This window comes from Lissotriton vulgaris, unplaced genomic scaffold (assembly GCF_964263255.1).
Source record: "Lissotriton vulgaris unplaced genomic scaffold, aLisVul1.2 SCAFFOLD_2555, whole genome shotgun sequence".
In the NCBI taxonomy this organism is placed as follows: domain Eukaryota; kingdom Metazoa; phylum Chordata; class Amphibia; order Caudata; family Salamandridae; genus Lissotriton; species Lissotriton vulgaris.
The window spans coordinates 4,244-29,791 of record NW_028248833.1 but is presented as its reverse complement, the minus strand read 5'-3'; the positions used below and the strand labels follow the sequence as shown (position 1 = coordinate 29,791).

Genomic DNA, 25,548 nt, shown 5'->3' with positions numbered 1-25,548 from the left:
CTGGCGAGCTCTGTGCTGCGATTCTCTTGACAGCCCTGCACCTTTGCCGAGTGGCCGCCTTGTGTAAATTTGCCACTCATTAAACGTTGGAGAAAAGAATCTCTTTAAGTGGACGTTTATTTTGTTCAAACAAAACATAAATGGCTGCTCGATGCGTGAGATGCTCCCTGTGCATCTGGCGCGGTGAGGGAGCGGCAGCACAGCGAGCTGGCGGGTCTGAGCCCAGTGCATTGTGGGCCAGGGATCTCTGTTGGTGGCAAATCGATGCTCCACCGCCAGGTAATCTAGCACTTGTCCCACCGCTATAGGGGCAGAGAATACAGATGGGACTTATTCACAAACCCCGGGGCATCTGACAAGCCCCTTTCACCACTAGAATGTCACGTTTTGTGACATTTCCATGGCGATAGGGGCTTTGCCTTATTTACAAGGCCTTGTAAGTAAGGCCCCCTTTCACACTATGCTTCGCATGAAAGGGGTGTGCAGTGGGTGTTGCAGAGGGCGTTCCACCGCAACACCCGTTGATTTTGACCCTGCCGCCTATTTACAAGGGCAGCGTAAATAGGAGGCAGCGCCAGAATTAGGACCAGGGAAAACCTGGTCTTAACTTGGCAAAACGAGGAGAAATGGTTTATTTCTCCTCGTTTTTGATTTTTCCATGTGTGCTGTCTTGTGCAGCACACATGGAAAACGCTAAATGCTTTAGATTGTGTATGTTCAGGAAGGTGTCCATGTACATAAACACTCTTTGTTTGCGCCCATGGACAGGACACGGGCCACAGAGAGGGACTTCGGTGACGCTTCCGGCGCAGAGTAACCAGCCTGTGCCCCTGGACAGGAAGCGGGCCACAGAGAGGGACTTCGGTGACGCTCCTGGTGCAGAGTAACCAGCCTGTGCCCCTGGACAGGAAGCGGGCCACAGAGAGGGACTTCGGTGACGCTCCTGGTGCAGAGTAACCAGTCTACGCCCCTGGACGGGACGCGGGCCACAGAGAGGGACTTCGGTGACGCTCCCGGCGTAGAGTAACAAGCCTGTGCCCAAGGACAGGAAGCGGGCCACAGAGAGGGACTTCGGTGACGCTCCCGGCGCAGAGTAACCAGCCTGTGCCCCTGGACAGGAAGCGGGCCACAGAGAGGGACTTCGGTGACGCTCCTGGTGCAGAGTAACCAGTCTACGCCCCTGGACGGGACGCGGGCCACAGAGAGGGACTTCGGTGACGCTCCTGGCACAAAGTAACCAGCCTGTGCCCCTGGACAGGAAGCGGGCCACAGAGAGGGACTTCGGTGACGCTCCTGGTGCAGAGTAACCAGTCTGCGTCCATGGACAGGACGCGGGCCACAGAGAGGGACTTCGGTGACGCTCCCGGCGCAGAGTAACCAGCCTGTGCCCCTGGACAGGCACGGGCCACAGAGAGGGACTTCGGTGACACTCCCGGCGCAGAGTAACCAGCCTGCGCCCATGGACAGGCACGGGCCACAGAGAGGGACTTCGGTGATGCTCCCGGCGTAAAGTAACCAGCCTGTGCCCCTGGACAGGAAGCGGGCCACAGAGAGGGACTTCGGTGACGCTCCCGGCGCAGAGTAACCAGCCTGTGCCCCTGGACAGGAAGCGGGCCACAGAGAGGGACTTCGGTGACGCTCCTGGTGCAGAGTAACCAGTCTACGCCCCTGGACAGGACGCGGGCCACAGAGAGGGACTTCGGTGACGCTCCCGGCGCAGAGTAACCAGTCTGCGTCCATGGACAGGACACGGGCCACAGAGAGGGACTTCGGTGATGCTCCCGGCGCAGAGTAACCAGTCTGCATCCATGGACAGGCACGGGCCACAGAGAGGGACTTCGGTGGCGCTCCCGGCGTAGAGTAACAAGCCTGTGCCCAAGGACAGGAAGCGGGCCACAGAGAGGGACTTCGGTGACGCTCCCGGCGCAGAGTAACCAGCCTGTGCCCCTGGACAGGAAGCGGGCCACAGAGAGGGACTTCGGTGACGCTCCCGGCGTAGAGTAACAAGCCTGTGCCCCTGGACGGGAAGCGGGCCACAGAGAGGGACTTCGGTGACGCTCCCGGCGTAAAGTAACCAGCCTGTGCCCAAGGACAGGACACGGGCCACAGAGAGGGACTTCGGTGACGCTCCTGGCCCAGAGTAAACAGTCTGCGCCCATGGATAGGACGCGGGCCACAGAGAGGGACTTCGGTGACGCTCCCGGCGTAAAGTAACCAGCCTGTGCCCCTGGACAGGAAGCTGGCCACAGAGAGGGACTTCGGTGACGCTCCCGGCGTAAAGTAACCAGCCTGTGCCCAAGGACAGGACACGGGCCACAGAGAGGGACTTCGGTGACGCTCCTGGCCCAAAGTAACCAGCCTGTGCCCAAGGACAGGACACGGGCCACGGAGAGGGACTTCGGTGACGCTCCTGGTGCAGAGTAACCAGTCTGCGCCACTGGACAGGACACGGGCCACAGAGAGGGACTTCAGTGACGCTCCCGGCGCAGAGTAACCAGCCTGTGCTCCTGGACAGGAAGCGGGCCACAGAGAGGGACCTCAGTGATTCTCCGGCACGGAGTAACGAGTCACAGTGATTTGCAAAAAGCTCCTTCCGCCTGCAGCTCTTTCAGGAGGATGGGGGGTTGCTGCAGGCAGGTGGTCTCTCCACTGAGAGGGCCAGGTGATCTCTGGCACGGAGAGGGATCGCTTTGTACTGAGAAGGAAAAGTTATCTCGGTATTTAGAAGGAACTCTCGGATACTGAGAGGGACAGTTAATCTCTTTGGAACGGAGAGGGAAAGGTTATCTCTGGTACTAAGCCTGATCTATTTGGTCTTCAGAGAGGCAGTCGATCCATTTGGTACTAAGTGGCAGGTTCAGCCTTTGCTTCTGCAAGAGCAAAGAGGAGGGGAGGGAGAAACGTTGTGATGAATAAATGCAGAGTGAAGGAGGAAAGAGAGAACTATCAGGGAAGAAAGAGAGATCTGAGGGCATCATTGGAAAGAGGGGACCCAAGGAGCGGGAAACAAAATGGTGGAAGAGAAGAGAGCGGAGGGCTGCGGAAAGAGCAGGAGACGGACTAGCAAAGCCATGCACGAGGAGAGGGAGAAGAGAGAGCCCAGAGGGGTGCTGAAAGGAATGAAGGAGAAAAGGAGGGAAAGGAACAAAGGGCCGATTGGAGAAGGTGGAGGGGCAGGAAGGATGAAGAGCAGAAGAAGGCCTGCCGTAGGAGGCTGAAGTGCTCTGCATCATGTATGGTTCTACTACACGTTACATGGCACCAGCACCAGGAGGAAGAGGCCCAAGGCAGCCATGATGGAACCGGAAGTTAGGATCCGCAGGTAATGTCTGCATCATCAGGGGTGAGAATGCAAAAGGAGTTACAAAGCGACGGAGAGCTTAGCGACCCGGAAGTGGAGGGGAGAGGGAACGGCTGAAGGGAAGGTGGGAGCGATGATGTGAGGATGATGAAGGGCGAGGTATGGCTCAGAGGAAACAAATAATGCCCTGGGGAGAGGCTTGGGGAGGGGTACTTTGGACACACAAGAATCCACCCCACAGGTCAGAGGTTTAACGAGTATCGATGCACAGCCTGGCTCCCGCAGCAGACCAGCTCTCGGTGTCGTCATTTGGATCGAAACTCATAGGCCTCACTTCCTATATCGTCACTGGAGTCAAAGGGTGCATGATGTCATTCCACCACCACTGGTATTCTGGTATGTCAATCAGCATCTACCACGACCCCATGAAGCCCAACCTCAACCAAGCCACCAAGCAAATACGGGCGGCACGATCTTCACCCACTCACTGCTCAGAACACAGACCACAGCAACACAGTGACATTTTACCTCGATATGCGGCAGAAGGATAATGTGCATCACATCCATGTAGTTTATTAAGAAAAAATATTTATTTTTCAATGTATAAACAGGGTCCCAACTGGCTTGCAGGTATATATGTGCATACCCGTAAATATATACATATATCATGACTGTGGTTTCCTTCATAAGGTAAAGCGCACCCCCCAGCTTGTGTTGGTAGTAACCAAGAGACGCACCTGTGGAAAGAGGTCTTACAGCACAGAAAGAGGGTGCAAGCCCCTCTCAAGCTCTACAAGCAGCATTGCCCCAAACCCATGAAGCGGGTGTCCGCCCCTCTCCGCACTCACTCGCCGTTGCACAAACTGCACTAGAAACGCTCTCATTCCAGCTTCTTATGAAAATAAAAATATCAGTGGCACAGTCAAACCAGGCAGACACCCCTCCACTTGGAAAGGTACAGAAAATAAAATGTAGAAAAATCCGTGGCTTTTCCATTAGGTGCACCTTGGTGGAGGAGAGGGCAGTGAGGGGGCACCAGGTGAGCTGCACGGCAGCCAGAAATCAAGGAAAGTTCCTTCCCCTCTCCCTCCATAAAATACCACTTCTACACAACAGTCTAAAAAGCTTCTGTTAAAAAGACATGGCAACATGTGCGAACCCATCAGAAGTGTAGGTAGTAAGGCAATGGTCCCACTGTCCGACTGGAACAGCCTTCCCCTGACGGTCGAAAGATAGTCGCTGCCTGCTTAAGCCACTTCGGACGAGACCAGGTCACCTTACCCTAGACCAGGTCACCTTTCAGGTCAAGCAGCCAAACCTCCAACAGAGCACGAGAATGCACTCCTCCTTTCAACATCGAGGCATCCAACAAAACCACGACTAGGTACTTGCATAACCAGTTCAATGCTGGTTTCCAGGAGTCATGCCTTTCCGGCTAAATGTCCATCCCTTAGCGGCTCATGTACCACTTGAAGCTCCACACGCATCTTGTAGGCCAATGTTGGGTCTCAACCTCACGTGGCAACCCCACTGGTCCAACAAAACCACGTTAAGTACTTAAAAGCATTGTCGGCCAGTGGATTCTGGCTAACGAAGTGCAGGTTTAAAGAGAAGTGGTCAGTGGTGGACAGGACGCGGCCTCTGGACCTATCACAGAGCTGCCTGTCACAATCCAACAACGTCTGCTTACATGTCCAAGCCCACCACCAGCGTGGAGACATCGAGGCTTCAAGCCAACCACCAGCGTGGAGACATCAAGGCTTCAAGCCCACCACCAGCGTGGAGACATCAAGCCAACCACCAGCGTGGAGACATCAAGGCTTCAAGCCCACCACCAGCGTGGAGACATCAAGGCTTCAAGCCCACCACCAGCGTGGAGACATCAAGGCTTCAAGCCCACCACCAGCGTGGAGACATCAAGGCTTCAAGCCCACCACCAGCGTGGAGACATCGAGGCTTCAAGCCAACCACCAGCGTGAAGACATCAAGGCTTTAAACCCACCACCAGCGTGGAGACATCGAGGCTTCAAGTCCACCACCAGCGTGGAGACATCAAGGCTTTAAACCAACCACCAGCGTGGAGACATCAAGGCCTCAAGCCCACCACCAGCGTGGAGACATCGAGGCTTCAAGCCCACCACCAGCGTGGAGACATCGAGGCTTCAAGCCCACCACCACGCGTGGAGACATCGAGGCTTCAAGCCCACCACCACGCGTGGAGACATCGAGGCTTCAAGCCCACCACCAGCGTTGAGACATCGAGGCTACAAGTGTGCAAAGTGCTTTTGGTCAAGATGGACATCCCATCCACAAATGTTTTTAGTTCAGAAAATGTCACTGTGTGAAGAGAATAGTACTTTTAACAGTTTCAACGCCATACTCCTCGGAGTAAGAGTACCATAGTCCGTAAACATAGGTTAACAGTCGCAGCCGTGCAGGCCTCGGATTTGTTAAGTGCACATGATTTGAATATATTCCTCAGCCAGCTCTGAGACAGGTGCCGTTGCCCCTCTGAACAGGACTCCGTTATCGCCTGTAACAGCAGTGGGCACCTACTTTCCTACCCTCAGAACAGACATGCTCTGTTGCTCCGTTCCGACGGGCATCAGGACACCCCGAAACTGGCTCCCGCCTGTGAAGCCGCCACCAGACTCTGTCTGAGAATCCCGACCTTTGAAGCATCTCTGAAGAGCTCCTTGAAATGCTCAGAAGTGAAACTTGTCAGGGCTTGGGCTGCCCCTACAGCTGGAGTGGTGTCAGGTGGACTCCAAGGAATCCAGCTGGAACAGGTTGTGATTGGTCGGAGTGGTGAAGTAGAGCTGCTCGGTGGGTGATCTGTTATCGCAAGGACTGTTCAGCCCCAGAGTCCGCTCAAAGTCCAGGAGCTGGCCCATGAAGTTAAAGTTGGGGGAGATATTAGATTTCTTCCTCTTCACAAAGTCGTAAGCGTCGTTGAGGGACAGGTTGAGTTTCTGCATCAGGTAGGCGACTGTGACCGTCACGGAGCGGCTGATTCCTGCCAAGCAGTGGACAAGGACCCCACACTTCATGGAGCGGGCTTCATCTGCAAACAAGAGAAAAACAAGAGACATCAGCTGCTGGGAAGAGATACACCTTCAGGTCACTAACAAGAGGCGCCATCCCTGCAAGATATGCACCTTCAGTTCACCAATAAGAACTTCGAAGAGACATTTCATACTGGTAAGAGATGTGTCTTCAGTTCACTAACAACAGGCGCCATCACTGCAAGATATGTGCCTTCAGTTCACCAATAAGAACTTCGAAGAGACATTTCATACTGGTAAGAGATATGTCTTCAGTTCACTAACAACAGGCGCCATCACTGCAAGATATGTGCCTTCAGTTCACCAATAAGAACTTCGAAGAGACATTTCATATTGGTAAGAGATGTGTCTTCAGTTCACTAACAACAGGCGCCATCACTGCAAGATATGTGCCTTCAGTTCACCAATAAGAAGAGACAGTAGCTGCTGGGAAGAGATATTCCTTCAGGTCACTAACAAGAGGCGCCATCACTGCAAGATATGCACCTTCAGTTCACCAATAAGAACTTCGAAGAGACATTTCATACTGGTAAGAGATATGTCTTCAGTTCACTAACAACAGGCGCCATCACTGCAAGATATGCACCTTCAGTTCACCAATAAATAGAGACATCATATGCTGGGAACAGATACACCTTCAGTTCACTAACAGCAGGTGCCCTCACTGCAAGATGTGTACCTCCCGTTCACAATAAGAAGAGACATCAGCTGCTGCAAGAAATGCCCCTCAGGTCACTACCTTTCTTAACTGCTGAATGTGTACAGTTCATTTGCCTGTATTTGCGGTGTGTAACAAACAAATGACTCCCTTCAGCCTTTCCTGTCACACTCCCTGCACCCCACCACGATTCTCACATCATTCACTTTTCTGGACTTTCTCTGACTGCAAAATGAGTGGAGTTTGTAAAGCCCAATCAATTTATTTAAAAAATAAGCAGCAGTTTGTCAGAAGACATATCCTGACATTTGACCTCTGAAGCAGGGGAAAAGTGAAGAGATATGTGCAGATTTTAAAGGCGTTGCATATGCAGATGATATCCTAATTTACATGTCCAATCCCTGCAATTCCGTTCCCCCTTTTCGACAAGAGATTTCTTTATTTTCCACGGTTTCTGGCTACAAACTCAACTTTTCAAAAACTGATATTTTACCACTAAATCCATCCTGTTATCGCTACATGTTTGATACGACCAACTTTACTTGGTGCCCCAAAAGATTAAATACTTAGGAATACAGTACTCCTCCTGTATTTCTGATACCTTAGCTCATAATTTCTATGCCTTGAAACTTAAGCTCACCAATTTATTGTCCTCCTGGTCCCCATTATTTTTATCTTGGTGGGGCAGGCTTGACACAATTAAAATGACGATTGTCCCTCAGGTTTTTTTTACGCTCTCAATGTTACCTTTTAAAATTCCTAACTATTATTTTTCTCAGATTATTTCTATTTGTACCAATTTTCTGTGGAATAACAAACGTACTCGCATTGCTTTCTCTAAATTAATTCGCCCAAAATCAGAGGGTTTTGTCCGTTTTCCTGATTTTAAATTATATCACACTGCCTTTTTGATTCGCTAATTCTAGAGCATGTCTAAAAATTATCAAGATTCCCCTATGCCAACAAGTGTTGCTGTCCAACGTTCACTATTAAATGACTTTTCCTTCCAGGATGTTGTCTTTATGACCAACTGTACTTTCATTTCCAAACACCCTATCTTAAAGTATTCTCAGCACCTATTGCACACTCGTTTTACCCAAGGATTTGATTTTTGTCAATCATTGTTGTCATCCTCATTATGGTTTAATAAATATAATAAATTTCGCGACAAATCTTTTTTACTACAAACAGTGCAAGGAGAAGGGTATTTTTTATGTACATCAGTTAATAACTCGATTCTGTCCTTTCCCCTATTAAAAAAAGACATTTAACCTTCCTGTCTCTTGTATTCATCAATATAATATATTATTTCCCGTACTCCAAACCTTTTTGATGAATAATAACCCCAACCCTGCTGCTATTTCACTTACTGCTGTTACACCATTATTTAAGGTCCTTTTAGATCCCACTCCTAGTGCCTCTTTCATAGATAAAACTATCATTAACTATTCCTACACGGGGTAAATCGCCTATCGAACTACTTTGGGAACAAGATTTATCTCAATCACTCTCTGTCCATCAATGGGATCAAATGTGGCAAAAGATTTGTAAACCTCTAAAGCTGCTAATATTACACAATCCCTATATTTTATACAGAGCAGAGTAGTTGTTACCCCCCAATTTCTACATAAAATGGATCACTTGTCCCTTTTTGTGTTGGTCCCGTCTCTCCGCTGAAGGCTCATTGACGCATTTACTTTATTATTGTCCCAATGTATATGAATTTTGGAAAGCTATATGGTCGAAACGTCTACTGATTTTTTCATGCAATATTCAATTTGCTATTCACAATATCTTTTTGGGCACCATATCTCCTGACTTTGGCCACCTCCCCTCGAAAACTATTTCATTGTACCTTTTTATTGCTCTTGCTTTTAAAGTTATATTAACCTTTTGGAAAGAGAACTCTAAACTATCCCTTTTGCTCTGGTGGAATTCGATTTGTGATGAACATAGAATTGCCTCAGTTTCTCATTCCTCTATTTTTCACAAGATTAAATCGGATTTCCTGTGGTTGCCTTTTACTACTTTTCTATCCTCGAGCTCATCCTTCTCATAACACCCATTTTTCATTCTACTTATCTACCCCTTTTTTCACCTTTTCTCTCTTCCCCTTCCTCTTTTTCCCTCTTCCCTTTAATTTTTCACTATAAAACAGAATACACGAACGAAACATTCTCGATTATAGAACATTCTTATATGATGGTGATGTAACTTTTCATCTTTATTACTCACCACTTCATGCAATATTCCTCATTATCGTGATACTTGTGAAATGTTATTAAGTAATTGTCTTGTTTCAGACGATTTTATCACTTTCTGATATCTCTATTATTACTTACATCTCTTTTAAGCTATGTACTGTTTCAATACTGTGTCTATACCCTTAATACAAATTATTGAAACAAAAAAAAAAAATGTAAAGGCTTCCATACTGTGCTTGCCCGAGGCCACGCAGTGGCCATCAGGAGGGCGGGCCCCTAGTCACGGAGGGCTGCCCCCGCCCATCTTTGGCCAGCCACTCCTCTCCCGTGCAGGCCTTTCCCGGTAGGAGGAGGCGTGCCTTTGACGCACGTCCGGGGCGGCTGGGAGGAGCCTCCAGGGGTATATTACTCCCTTGCTCCAGTTGGGAGGCCTCTTTGCCGCTCCGGACGTCGTTGCGTGGTTTCGTCGGGACACTCTTTCCCCACCCTTCCTCGAACCCAGAGTGTCTGATAGAGGGGGGCTCCTGGGGAGCTTTTAATGTGTTCCTTTTTTCGTTGCAGGCGGAGTTACTGGGCGATCCGGAAGAAGAGAGGTGCAAACACTGTACTTCAGCGGGCACATAGGGGTGCCAGAGCCTAACCTAGAACCTCATGGGAGGTGCAGGAACTCGTGTCGGTGCCCCAGAAGTCCTTCGGGCGGTTGTGGTCCTGTGCAACCGGGGGTTTGCCAAGTCACGCCCCCAAAGGGCGTGTGTAGTATAATTATGGTAATTGTGCAGCAGTTTAGTGGTTCGCCACTGTGCTGATTGGCTCAACAGGTGGCGAGAATGTGGCCTGCCCTTGGATCGCCCGTAAGCTAACCCACCATCATTACATAAGTTGTATGTAATAAACCTGCAGCAATTTTTCCCAAACCTAACACTTATGTCTGTGTGTTATTTGTGGGTTTGGGCATTGTGGGGCGGGGGGTTCTTGTGGCCCTGATGTGACTTATTATTGCGTGCAGTAGGCCTGCAACTGAGCTGCTTGGGCCCACAGTGAGGGGCCCCTGCGCCAGCTGCTCCTGGCGGCCCATTTCTCTAACACACAACTTTTTACATTTGTAATTTACCACTCCAAGATGAGAGTCCGCCATCTTGGGACGGTATATTTAAAGTATATATATTTTTTTAAAAGGCTGCTGCTCCGTCACATGCATAGTGACTGACACATCTCGCACAGCGCCAGCTATTTGGGCTTTTATTCACTTTTGCGGTTGGTCGACATTGGTAACAAACATAAATACTTTTTTTTCACTAATGCTATTTAGAATCGACAACAAGCACTGGGAAAATCAAATGGTGGCTTGCGCTTTTCAAAGGCGAGCCCCATTGCCTCTGGCTGGCTTCTGTCTGGTTTAGCAGCATGGTTGTCCCAGGTTGGTTCATGCTACCAGCCTCTGCTCCTCATCTATTGCAACGGGCCAAGGGGTGCACGCGCCTCGAAGCGCTTTACAATCATTCCTGAGCGACAGGGGTGTCGGGGGCAGGAGGAAGGGTTCAGTGCTTTGATGAACAGGGTGGCCTCCTCAAGTGGACGAGACACACCCATCGCCCCCTGCAGACCCCGAATAAACACCCCCAGACTCTGAAAGGCTGCCCCCCTCCCCCGCAGAGCCCCCCCTGAAGGTGCTCTACCTCGTCGTGTTGTCAGCTGACCTCACCATGAACTAAATTTGGTTTTACAGTAAGTGGGTGAGGTAATGCTCAATGTCCCGTCGCTATGGCAACAAGCATCCAACCACAGAGCAAGCATCGAGCAGCCAACATGTGCACAGGCACGAATATACCCGGGAGCCCTCGAGAAACGTGCACCCGCGTGCACACGATGTACGACAGCATGCAGAGTGCAGTAACTAACCTGCAACAGGTTGTACAACAGCAGGCAAGGTGCACTGACTTGCTACGGTTGTACCACAGCAAAAAAAGTGCACAAGCGTACAACATGTTGCACACAGCAAGCAAACATGCACTAGCATGCAAAACGTCCAACAGCAAGCAAAGTGCACTAAACTGCAAAACGTTGTACAACAGTAAGGAAAGTGCACTAGTGTGCAACACATTGTACAACAGCAAGCAAACGTGGGCTAGCCTGCAACACGTTGTAAAACAGCAAGCAAATGTGCACTAGCTTGCAACACGTTGTACAACAGCAAGCAAAGTGCACTGACTTACTATGCATTGTACCACAGCAAAAAAGTGCACAAGTGTGCAACACGTTGCACAACAGCAAGCAAACGTGTGCTAGCCTGCAACACGTTGTAAAACAGCAAGCAAATGTGCACTAGCCTGCAACACGTTGTGCAACAGCAAGCAAAGTGTACTGACTTACTACGCATTATAACACAGCAAAAAAGTGCACAAGCGTGTAACATGTTGCACAACAGCAAGCAAACGTGTGCTAGCCTGCAACACGTTGTACAACAGCAAGCAAACATGCACTAGCATGCAAAACGTCCAACAGCAAGCAAAGTGCACTAACCTTCAAAACGTTGTACAACAGTAAGGAAAGTGCACAAGCGTGCAACACGTTGTACAACAGCAAGTAAAGAACAATAACCTGTTACACCTTGTACAACAGCAAGTAAAGTGCACTTACCAGCAACACATTGTACGACAGCAAGCAAACAGCACTAGCCTGCTACTTGTTGAACAACAGCAAGCAGAGTTTAGTAGCCTGCTACACATGCAGAAGCAAGCAAGGTGCGCCAACCTGCAACACATTGTTCAACAGCAAGCAAAGTGCACAAGCGTGCAACACGTTGTACAACAGCAAGCAGAGTGCACCAACTTGCTATGTGTTGCACAACAGCAAGCAGTGTGCACTAGCCTGCTACACATTGACCAACAGCAAACAGAGTGCACTAGCCGCTACGTGTTATTCAACAGTAAGAAAAGTGCACTAACCTGTTGCACGTTGTACAACAGCAAGCAAACATGCGCTGGCCTGCAACACGTTGCAGAAAAGCAAATAAAGTGCAGTAACATGCAACACCTTGTACAACAGCAAGCATTGCGCACTTGCCTGCAACACATTGTACAACAGCTAGTAAATTGAACTAACCGGCTAACTGTTGTACAACAGCAACAGCAAGCAGAGTGCACTAGCCTGCTACCCATTATTCAACAGCAGGAACAGTGCAATAACCAGCAACACCTTGTACAGTAGCAAGTACAGTGCACTAACTAGCTACATGTACGCCAGCCAGCAGACTGCACTAGCCTACTACGCATTGAACAACTGCAAGGAAACATGCACTAGCATGCAACACATTGTACAAGAGCAAGCAGAGTGCACTAGCATGAAACACGTTGAACAGCAAGCAGAGTGCACTAGCTTGCAACACGTTGAACAACAGCAAGCAGAGTGCACTAGCTTGCAACACGTTGAACAACAGCAAGCAGAGTGCACTAGCTTGCAACACGTTGAACAACAGCAAGCAGAGTGCACTAGCCTGCAACACGTTGAACAACAGCAAGCAGAGTGCACTAGCATGAAACACGTTGAACAACAGCAAGCAGAGTGCACTAGCATGAAACACGTTGAACAGCAAGCAGAGTGCACTAGCTTGCAACACGTTGAACAACAGCAAGCAGAGTGCACTAGCATGAAACACGTTGAACAACAGCAAGCAGAGTGCACTAGCTTGCAACACGTTGAACAACAGCAAGCAGAGTGCACTAGCATGCAACACGTTGAAAACAAATTAATTGTTCACACCAAAGTTTATGTTCAAATCTCTTCAGAGACACTGTGCCCAGAACCCTCTCGGAGGCACTGTGCAAAGAACCCCCTCACTGATCCCGTGCACAGAACCCTTACACTGGCATCGTGCAAAGAGCCCCCTCAATGATCCTGTGCTCAGAACCCCCACAGTGCCACTATGCACAGAACTCTCCCACTGGCACCGTGTACTGAATCCATTTACTGACACGATGCACGGTACCTTCTCACTGGCACCGAGGATGGTACCCTCTCCGTGGAACCGTATATGGAACCCTTTCACTGACAGTGCACAGAACCCTCATACAGGCGTCGTGCAAGGAACCCCTCACTGTCCCTGTGCATTGAACCCTCACACAGGCATCGTACAAGGAACCCCTCACTGTCCCCGTGCATTGAACCCTCACACAGGCATCGTGCAAGGAACCCCTCACTGTCCCCGTGCATAGAACCTTAACACAGGAATCGTGCAAGGAACCCCTCACTGTCCCCGTGCATAGAACCCTCACACAGGCATCGTGCAAGGAACCCCTCACTGTCTCCGTGCATTGAACCCTCACACAGGCATCATGCAAGGAACCCCTGACTGTCCCTGTGCATAGAACCCTCACACAGGCATTGTGCAAGGAACCCATCACTGCCCCTGTGCATAGAACCCCCACATAGGCATCGTGCAAGGAACCCCTCACTGTCCCTGTGCATAGAACCCTCACACAGGCATCGTGCAAGGAACCCCTCACCACCTCGTGCATTGAACCCTCACACAGGCATCGTAGAAGGAACCCCTCACTGTCCCCATGCATTAAACCCTCACACAGGCATCGCGCAAGGAACCCCTCACTGTCCCCGTGCACTGAACCCTCACACAGGCATCGTGCAAGGAACCCCTCACTGTCTCCGTGCATAGAACCCTCACACAGACATAGTGCAAGGAACCGCTCACTGTCCCTGTTCATAGAACCCTCACACAGGCATTGTGCAAGGAACCCCACACCCCACACTGTCCCCAGGCGTAGACCCCTCACACAGGCATAGTGCAAGGAACCCCTCACTGTGCCCGTGCATAGAGCCCTCACACAGGCATAGTGCAAGGAACCCCTCACTGTCCCTGTGCATTGAAATCTCACACAGGCATCGGGCAAGGAACCCCTACCCTGTCCCCGTGCATAGAACCCTCACACAGGCATCATGCAAGGAACCCCTACCCTGTCCCCATGCATAAAACCCTCACACAGGCATCATGCAAGGAACCCCTCACTGTACCCGTTCATAGAACCCTAGGAACCCCTCACCACCCCGTGCATTGAACCCTCACACAGGCATCGTAGAAGGAACCCCTCACTGTCCCCATGCATTAAACCCTCACACAGGCATCGCGCAAGGAACCCCTCACTGTCCCCGTGCACTGAACCCTCACACAGGCATCGTGCAAGGAACCCCCTCACTGATCCCGTGCACAGAACCCCCACACAGGCATCTTGTAAGGGACCCCTCCCTGTCCCCGTGCATAGAACCGTCTCAAAGGCATCACGCAAGCGACCCCTCCCTGTCCCCTTGCATAGAACCATCTCTAAGGCATCGTGCAAGGAAGCCCTCATTGTCCCCATACATAGACCCCTCACACAGGCATCGTGCAAGGAACCCCTCACTGTCCCCGTGCATAGAACCCTCACACAGGCATCGTGCAAGGTACTCCTCACTGTCCCCGTGCATAGAACCCTCACACAGGCATCGTGCAAGGAACCCCTCACTGTCCCGTGCATAGAACCCTCACACAGGCATCGTGCAAGGAACCCCTCAATGTTCCCGTGCATAGAACCCTCTCACAGGCGTCGTGCAAGGAACCTCTCACTGTCCCTGTTCATAGAACCCTCACACAGGCATCGTAAAAGGAACCCCTCCCTGTCCCCGTACATCGACCCCTCACACAGGCATCGTGCAAGGAACCCCTCACTGTCCCCGTGCATAGACCCCTCATACAGGCATCGTGCAAGGAACCCCGGAATCGTGCAAGGAACCCCCTCACCGTCCCCGTGCATAGAACCTTCACACAGGCATCGTGCAAGGAACCCCTCACTGTCCCGTGCATAAACCCTTCACACAGGCATCATGCAAGGAACCCCTCACTGTCTCCGTGCATAGAACCCTCACACAGACATAGTGCAAGGAACCGCTCACCGTCCCTGTTCATAGAACCCTCACACAGGCATTGTGCAAGGAACCCCACACTGTCGCCAGGCATAGACCCCTCACACAGGCATAGTGCAAGGAACCCCTCACTGTCCCCGTGCATAGAGCCCTCACACAGGCATAGTGCAAGGAACCCCTGTGCATTGAAATCTCACACAGGCATCGGGCAAGGAACCCCTACCCTGTCCCCGTGCATAGAACCCTCACACAGGCATCATGCAAGGAACCCCTACCCTGTCCCCGTGCATAAAACCCTCACACAGGCATCATGCAAGGAACCCCTCACTGTCGCCGTGCATAGAACCCTCACACAGACATCGTGCAAGGTACCTCTCACCGTACCCATTCATAGAACCCTCTCACAGGCGTCGTGCAAGGAACCTCTCACTGTACCCGTTCATAGAACCCTCACACAGGCATCGTGCAAGGAACCCCTCACTGTCCCCGTGCATTGAACCCTCACACAGGCATGGTGCAAGGTACCTCTCACTGTCCCCGTTCATAGAACCCTCTCACAGGCGTCGTGCAAGTAACCCCTCACTGTCCCTGTTCCTAGAACCCTCACACAGGCATTGTGCAAGGAACCCCTCACTGTCCCCGTGCATTGAACCCTCACACAGGCATCGTGCAAGGAACCCCTCACTGTCCCCGTGCATTGAACCCTCACACAGGCATGGTGCAAGGGACCCCTCACTGTCCCCGTGCATACAACCCTCACGCAGGCATCAGGCAAGGAACCCCTCACTGTCCCCATGCATAGACCCATCACGTGCAAGGAACCCCTCACTGTCCCCGTGCATTGAACCCTCACACAGGCATCGTGCAAGGCACCCCTCACTGTCCCCGTGCATCTAGTCGCAGCTGACCAAGAGCTGAACGCTGGAGAACCCCCCCCCCCTCGCAGAACTAGTAACATCAGCAGAAACTGTCCATGGCTCCTTCATCTGGAGGGCGCCAAAGTAGAACCACAACAGACACCAAGAGGAAACCAGCACCGGACTCAACAGCCCCAGACATCTCCACTCGAGCCAATAGCCCCAGACATCTCCACTCGAATCAATAGCCCCAGGCATCGCGACTCGAATCAATAGCCCCAGACATCTCCACTCGAGTCAATAGCCCCAGACATCTCCACTCGAGTCAATAGCCCCAGACATCTCCACTCGAGTCAATAGCCCCAGACATCTCCACTCGAATCAATAGCCCCCGACATCTCCACTCGAGTCAATAGCCCCCAACATCTCCACTCGAGTCAATAGCCCCAGACATCTCCACGTGACTCAAAAGCCCCAGACATCTCCACTCGAATCAATAGCCCCAGACATCTCCACTCGAATCAATAGCCCCAGACATCTCCACTCGAATCAATAGCCCCAGACATCTCCACTCAGATCCAATAGACCTTATCCATCACCATTGGGGGCGTCATCACTGGATTCAATCTCACAAGACCTCACCATTGGGGACGCTATCACTCGATTCAATCCAACAAGACCTCACCATTGGGGACATTATCACTCGATTCAATTCAACAAGACCTCACCATTGGGGACGCTATCACACGATTCAATCCCACTGGATCTCATCACTGGGGACGTTATCACTCGATTCAATCTCACGAGACCTCATCATTGGGAACGTTATCAATCGATTCAATCCCACAGGACCTCACCATTGGGGACGTCATCACTTGATTCTATCCCACAAGACCTCACCATTGGGGACGCTATCAAGTGATTCAATCCCACAAGACATCATCATTGCAGAAGCTATCAAGTGATTCAATCCCACAAGACCTCACCTTTGGGGGTGTTACACTGGAGGCGTCATCACTCGATTCAATCCCACAAGACCTCACCATTGAGGTCGTTATCACTCGATTCAATCCCACAAGACCTCACCAATGGGGACGCTATCACTCGATCAATCACACAAGACCTCGCCATTGGGGAGGTTATCACTCGATTCAATCCAACATGACCTCACCATTAGGGACGCGATCACTCGATTTAATCCCACATGACCTCGCCATTGGTAGCGTTATCACTCCATTCATTTCCACAAGACCTCACCATTGGGGACGCTATCACTCGAGTCAATCCCACAAGACCTCACCAATGGGGACGCTATCACTCGATTTAATCCCACATGACCTCGCCATTGGTAGTGTTATCACTCGATTCAATCCCACTTGACCTCGCCATTGGTAGCGTTATCACTCGATTCAATCCCACAAGACCTCACCATTGGGGACTTCATTGTTGATTCAATCCTACAAGACTTCACCATTAGAGACGTCATCACTCGATTCAATCCCACAAGAACTCGCCATTGCAGACGCTATCAAATGATTCAATCACACAAGAACTCACCAGTGGGGGCCGCTATCACTTGATTCAATCCCACAAGACCAAACCATTGCAGACGCTAAAAAGTGATTCAATACCACAAAACCTCACCATTGGGGACACTATCACTCGATTTAATCCCACATGACCTCGCCATTGGTAGCGTTATTACTTGATTCATTTCCACAAGACCTCACCATTGGGGACGCAATCACTCGAGTCAATCCCACAAGACCTCACCATTTGGGACGTTATCACTCGATTCAATCCCGCAAGTCCTCACCATTGGGGACGCTATCACTCGATTCAATCCAACAAGACCTCACCATTGGGGACGCTATCACTCGATTCAATCCAACAAGACCTCACCATTGGGGACGCTATCACTCGATTCAATCCAACAAGACCTCACCATTGGGGACGTTTTCACTCGCTTGAATCCAACAAGACCGTACCATTGGGGACGCTATCACTTGATTCAATCCCACAAGACCTCACCATTGGGGACGTCGTCACTCGATTCAATCCCACAAGAGCTCACCATTGGGGATGTTGTCACTCGATTCAATCCCACAAGACCTCACCATTGGGGGCGCTATCACTCGATCAATCACACAAGACCTCACCGTTGGGGACGTCGTCACTCGATTCAATCCCACAAGAACTCACCATTGGGGACGTTATCACTCGATTCAATCCCACAAGACCTCACCATTGGGGGGGCCATCACTCGATTCAATCCCAAAAGACCTCACCATTGGGGACGCTATCACTCGATTTAATCCCACATGACCTCGATTCAATTCCACAAGACCTCAACATTGAGGTCGTTATCACTCGATTCAATCCCACAAGACCTCACCAATGGGGACGCTATCACTCGATCAATCACACAAGACCTCGCCATTGGGGAGGTTATCACTCGATTCAATCCAACATGACCTCACCATTAGGGACGCGATCACTCGATTTAATCCCACATGACCTCGCCATTGGTAGCGTTATCACTCCATTCATTTCCACAAGACCTCACCATTGGGGACGCTATCACTCGAGTCAATCCCACAAGACCTCACCAATGGGGACGCTATCACTCGATTTAATCCCACATGACCTCGCCATTGGTAGTGTTATCACTCGATTCAATCCCACTTGACCTCGCCATTGGTAGCGTTATCACTCGATTCAATCCCACAAGACCTCACCATTGGGGACTTCATTGTTGATTCAATCCTACAAGACTTCACCATTAGAGACGTCATCACTCGATTCAATCCCACAAGAACTCGCCATTGCAGACGCTATCAAATGATTCAATCACACAAGAACTCACCAGTGGGGGCCGCTATCACTTGATTCAATCCCACAAGACCAAACCATTGCAGACGCTAAAAAGTGATTCAATACCACAAAACCTCACCATTGGGGACACTATCACTCGATTTAATCCCACATGACCTCGCCATTGGTAGCGTTATTACTTGATTCATTTCCACAAGACCTCACCATTGGGGACGCAATCACTCGAGTCAATCCCACAAGACCTCACCATTTGGGACGTTATCACTCGATTCAATCCCGCAAGTCCTCACCATTGGGGACGCTATCACTCGATTCAATCCAACAAGACCTCACCATTGGGGACGCTATCACTCGATTCAATCCAACAAGACCTCACCATTGGGGACGCTATCACTCGATTCAATCCAACAAGACCTCACCATTGGGGACGTTTTCACTCGCTTGAATCCAACAAGACCGTACCATTGGGGACGCTATCACTTGATTCAATCCCACAAGACCTCACCATTGGGGACGTCGTCACTCGATTCAATCCCACAAGAGCTCACCATTGGGGATGTTGTCACTCGATTCAATCCCACAAGACCTCACCATTGGGGGCGCTATCACTCGATCAATCACACAAGACCTCACCGTTGGGGACGTCGTCACTCGATTCAATCCCACAAGAACTCACCATTGGGGACGTTATCACTCGATTCAATCCCACAAGACCTCACCATTGGGGGGGCCATCACTCGATTCAATCCCAAAAGACCTCACCATTGGGGACGCTATCACTCGATTTAATCCCACATGACCTCGATTCAATTCCACAAGACCTCAACATTGGGGACGTTATCACTCAATTCAATCCAACAAGACCTCACCATTGGGGACGCTATCACTCGATTTAACCTCACATGACCTCGCCATTGGTAGCGTTATCACTCGATTCATTTCCACAAGACCTCACCATTGGGGACGCTATCACTCGAGTCAATCCCACAAGACCTCACCATTGGGGACTTCATCGTTGATTCAATCCTACAAGACTTCACCATTAGAGACGTCATCACTCGATTCAATCCCACAAGAACTCGCCATTGCAGACGCTATCAAATGATTCAATCACACAAGAACTCACCAGTGGGGGCCGCTATCACTTGATTCAATCCCACAAGACCAAACCATTGCAGACGCTAAAAAGTGATTCAATATCACAAAACCTCACCATTGGGGACACTATCACTCGATTTAATCCCACATGACCTCGCCATTGGTAGCGTTATTACTTGATTCATTTCCACAAGACCTCACCATTGGGGACGCAATCACTCGAGTCAATCCCACAAGACCTCACCATTGGGGACGCTATCAAGTGATTCAATCCCACAAGACATCATCATTGCAGAAGCTATCAAGTGACTCAATCCCACAAGACCTCACCTTTGGGGGCATTACACTGGAGGCGTCATCACTCGATTCAATCCCACAAGACCTCACCATTGAGGTCGTTATCACTCGATTCAATCCCACGAGACCTCACCAATGGGGACGCTATCACTCGATCAATCACACAAGACCTCGCCATTGGGGAGGTTATCACTCGATTTAATCCCACAAGACCTCACCAATGGGGACGCTATCACTCGATTTAATCCCACATGACCTCGCCATTGGTAGTGTTATCACTCGATTCAATCCCACTTGACCTCGCCATTGGTAGCGTTATCACTCGATTCAATCCCACAAGACCTCACCATTGGGGACTTCATCGTTGATTCAATCCTACAAGACTTCACCATTAGAGACGTCATCACTCGATTCAATCCCACAAGAACTCGCCATTGCAGACGCTATCAAATGATTCAATCACACAAGAACTCACCAGTGGGGGCCGCTATCACTTGATTCAATCCCACAAGACCAAACCATTGCAGACGCTAAAAAGTGATTCAATACCACAAAACCTCACCATTGGGGACACTATCACTCGATTTAATCCCACATGACCTCGCCATTGGTAGCGTTATTACTTGATTCATTTCCACAAGACCTCACCATTGGGGACGCAATCACTCGAGTCAATCCCACAAGACCTCACCATTTGGGACGTTATCACTCGATTCAATCCCGCAAGTCCTCACCATTGGGGACGCTATCACTCGATTCAATCCAACAAGACCTCACCATTGGGGACGCTATCACTCGATTCAATCCAACAAGACCTCACCATTGGGGACGCTATCACTCGATTCAATCCAACAAGACCTCACCATTGGGGACGTTTTCACTCGCTTGAATCCAACAAGACCGTACCATTGGGGACGCTATCACTTGATTCAATCCCACAAGACCTCACCATTGGGGACGTCGTCACTCGATTCAATCCCACAAGAGCTCACCATTGGGGATGTTGTCACTCGATTCAATCCCACAAGACCTCACCATTGGGGGCGCTATCACTCGATCAATCACACAAGACCTCACCGTTGGGGACGTCGTCACTCGATTCAATCCCACAAGAACTCACCATTGGGGACGTTATCACTCGATTCAATCCCACAAGACCTCACCATTGGGGGGGCCATCACTCGATTCAATCCTAAAAGACCTCACCATTGGGGATGCTATCACTCGATTTAATCCCACATGACCTCGATTCAATTCCACAAGACCTCAACATTGGGGACGTTATCACTCAATTCAATCCAACAAGACCTCACCATTGGGGACGCTATCACTCGATTTAATCTCACATGACCTCGCCATTGGTAGCGTTATCACTCGATTCATTTCCACAAGACCTCACCATTGGGGACGCTATCACTCGAGTCAATCCCACAAGACCTCACCATTGGGGACGTCGTCACTCGATTCAATCCCACAAGAACTCACCATTGGGGACGTTGTCACTCGATTCAATCCCACAAGACCTCACCATTGGGGGCGCTATCACTCGATCAATCACACAAGACCTCATTGTTGGGGACGTCGTCACTCGATTCAATCCCACAAGAACTCACCATTGGGGACGTTATCACTCGATTCAATCCCACAAGACCTCACCATTGGGGGCGCCATCACTCGATTCAATCCCAAAAGACCTCACCATTGGTAGCGTTATCACTCGATTCAATCCCACAAGACCTCACCATTGGGGACTTCATCGTCGATTCAATCCTACAAGACCTCACCATTAGAGACGGCATCACTCGATTCAATCCCACAAGACCTCGCCATTGCAGACGCTATCAAATGATTCAATCACACAAGAACTCACCAGTGGGGCCGCTATCACTTGATTCAATCCCACAAGACCACACCATTGCAGACGCTAAAAAGTGATTAAATCCTACAAGACCTCACCATTGGGGGGCGTCACATTTGGGGCATCATCACTCGATTCAATCCCACTAAACCTCACCATTGGGGGCGCTATCACTCGATTGAATCCCACAAGACCTTATCATTGGGGACGTTATCACTCAATTCAATCGCAAAAGACCTCGCCATTGGGGACGCTATCACTCGATTCAATCTCGAGCCACCTACCAATGAACGAAGTACATGGACACGCTCGCGCCACCTACCAATGACCGCAGTACATGGTCAGCGCTCGCGCCACCTACCAATGAACGCAGTACATGGGCATCGCTCTTACCAACTACCAATGAACGCAGTACATGGACAAGCTCGAGCCACCTACCATTGAACACAACATGGGCATCGCTCATGCCACTTACCAATGAACGAAGTACATGGACACGCTCATGCCACTTACCTATTAACGCAGTACATGGTCAGCGCTCGCGCCACCTACCAATGAACGCAGTACATGGTCACGCTCGAGCCATCTACCACTGAACACATTACATGGTCAGCACTCGACCCACCTACCAATGAACACAGTGCATGGTCAGTGCTCGCACCACCTACCAATGAACACAATACATGGGCAGCACTCGTACCACCTACCAATGAACGCAGCACACGTCACCATTGGGGACGTTATCACTCGATTCAATCCCACAAGACCTCGCCATTGGGGACGCTATCAAGTGATTCAATCCCACAAGACCTCGCCATTGGGGACGCTATCAAGTGATTCAATCCCACAAGACCTCGCCATTGGGGACGCTATCAAGTGATTCAATCACACAAGACCTCACTATTGGGGACGTCATCACTTGATTCTAACCCTCAAGACCTTGCCATTGGGGACGCTATTAAGTGATTCAATCCCACAATGAACGCAGTACATGGGCAGCGCTCGCGCCAAACACCATTGAACACAGTATATGGCAGTGCTTGCACTGCCTACCAATGAACACAGTACATGGGCAGCGCTTGTACCACCTACCAATGAACACAGCACATGGGCAGCGTTCAATCTACCTCCCAATGAACGCAGTACATGGGCAGCGTTCGCTCTACCTCCCAATCAACGCAGTACATGGTCAGCGCTCGCGCCACCTACCAATGAACACAGTACATGGGCAGCGCTCGTGCCACCTATCAATGAACGAAGTACATGGCCAGCGCTCGTGCCACCTACCAATGAACACAGTACATGGGCAGCACTCGTGCCACCTACCAATGAACACAGTACATGGGCAGCGCTCGCGCCACCTATCAATGAACGAAGTACATGGCCAGCGCTCGTGCCACCTACCAATGAACACAGTACATGGGCAGCGCTCGTGCCACCTACCAATGAACACAGTACATGGTCAGCGCTCGCGCCACCTATCAATGAACGAAGTACATGGGCAGCGCTCGTGCCACCTACCAATGAACACAGTACATGGTCAGCGCTCGCGCCACCTACCAATGAACACAGTACATGGTCAGCGCTCGCGCCACCTACCAATGAACACAGTACATGGGCAGCGCTCGCGCCACCTATCAATGAACGAAGTACATGGGCAGCGCTCGCGCCACCTATCAATGAACGAAGTACATGGGCAGCGCTCGTGCCACCTACCACTGAACACAATACATGGGCAGCGCTCGCTCTACCTCCCAATAAACACAGTACATGGTCAACGCTCGGGCCACCTACCAATAAACGTAATGGCATCCGGAAAGAACTGCGAGAGGTTCTGGCTCCAGTGGTCTGAGATGGGGATCTGCTTGTACTTGAAGTCCCCGTCGTGCTCAAACTTGTTGGGCAGGTTGGGCGTCACGTTCAGGATGTACTTGATGCCGTACTTAGCCAGGATGTCCAGGTTGGAGGAGTCCTTGGCACTGCCCAGGTACAGGTAGGGCAAGATTTGGACAGGGAACGTGGACTGGTTGTTGGGGAGGGGGCTCTCGAACTCTGTGGCGCTGCCCGGCTCCCGGTCGGACTCTCCGTCAGAACAATCAGAGCTGATGCGAAGCCCCCCAAGACCCATGACCGAGGTGGGGGGCGAGGAACTGGGGCAGGAGCTGTCAAGGTTTGTTTCACAATGGTCCGGATATTCCAGCTGGAACTTGGAGAAGCCCCCTAGGAAAAGAAGGGACACACACACGTTACATCACTTTACAATGCAACACTTTACACATGAAGTTCGCCCTTCCCCCATGACAGCAGGGCCGCCCTCCCCCATGACAGCAGGGCCGCCATCCCCCCATGACAGCAGGGCCACCCTCCCGCATGACAGCCGGGGCCGCCATCCCCCCCATGACAGCAGGGCCGCCCTCACCCCATGACAACATGGCCGCCCTCACCCCATGACAACATGGCCGCCCTCACCCCATGACAGCAGGGCCGCCCTCCGCCCATGACAGCAGGGCCGCCCTCCGCCCATGACAGCAGGGCCGCCCTCCGCCCATGACAGCAGGGCCGCCCTCCGCCCATGACAGCAGGGCCGCCCTCCCCATGACAGCATGGCCGCCCTCCGCCCATGACACATTGGCCGCCCTCCCCAATGACAGCAGTGCCGCCCTCCCCCCCCCAATGACAGCAGGGCCACCCTCCTCCCCCATGACAGCAGGACTGCCCTCCCCTCCGCCCATGACAGCATGGCCGCCCTCCGCCCATGACACATTGGCCGCCCTCCCCCATGACAGCAGGGTCGCCCTCCCCCATGACAGCAGGGTCTCCCTCCCCCATGACAGCAGGGTCTCCCTCCCCCATGACAGCAGGGTCGCCCTCCCCCATGACAGCAGGGCCGCCCTCCCCTCCCCCATGACAGCAGGGCCGCCCTCTCCTCCCCCATGACAGCAGGGCCGCCCTCCCCTCCCCCCATGACAGCAGGGCCGCCCTCTCCTCCCCCATGGCAGCAGGGCCGCCCTCCCCTCCCCCCATGGCAGCAGGGCCGCCCTCCTCCCCCCCAGGACAGCAGGACTGCCCTCCCCTCATGACAGCAAGGCCGCACTTCCCCCATGACAGCAGGCCTGCCCTTCCCCATGACAGCAGGGCCGCCCTTCCCTCCCCCAATGACAGCAGGGCCACCCTCCTCCCCCCATGACAGCAGGACTGCCCTCCCCTCCGCCCATGACAGCATGGCCACCCTCCGCCCATGACACATTGGCCACCCTCCACCCATGACAGCAGGGCCGCCCTCCACCCATGACAGCAGGGCCGCCCTCCCCATTACAGCAGGGCCGCCCTCCCCCCCCTGACAGCAGGGCCGCCCTCCCCCACCCCCAATGACAGCAGGGCCACCCTCCTCCCCCCCATGACAGCAGGACTGCCCTCCCCTCCGCCCATGACAGCATGGCCACCCTCCGCCCATGACACATTGGC

General features: G+C 51.5%; 1 protein-coding gene across 1 annotated transcript; it reads right to left on the bottom strand.

Annotated features, from left to right (window-relative positions):
• Window positions 1-3,869: 3,869 nt before the first annotated feature.
• Window positions 3,870-24,338, bottom strand: LOC147663800 (dual specificity protein phosphatase 7-like). The gene is made up of 2 exons (XM_086950195.1): window positions 23,878-24,338; window positions 3,870-6,365 (listed from the first exon to the last, which is right to left on the bottom strand). The coding sequence occupies exons 1-2, from the start codon at window positions 24,209-24,211 to the stop codon at window positions 6,058-6,060; spliced, it is 642 nt and encodes a 213-aa protein (XP_086806321.1). The 5' UTR covers window positions 24,212-24,338; the 3' UTR covers window positions 3,870-6,057.
• Between the last annotated feature and the right edge of the window lie 1,210 nt (window positions 24,339-25,548).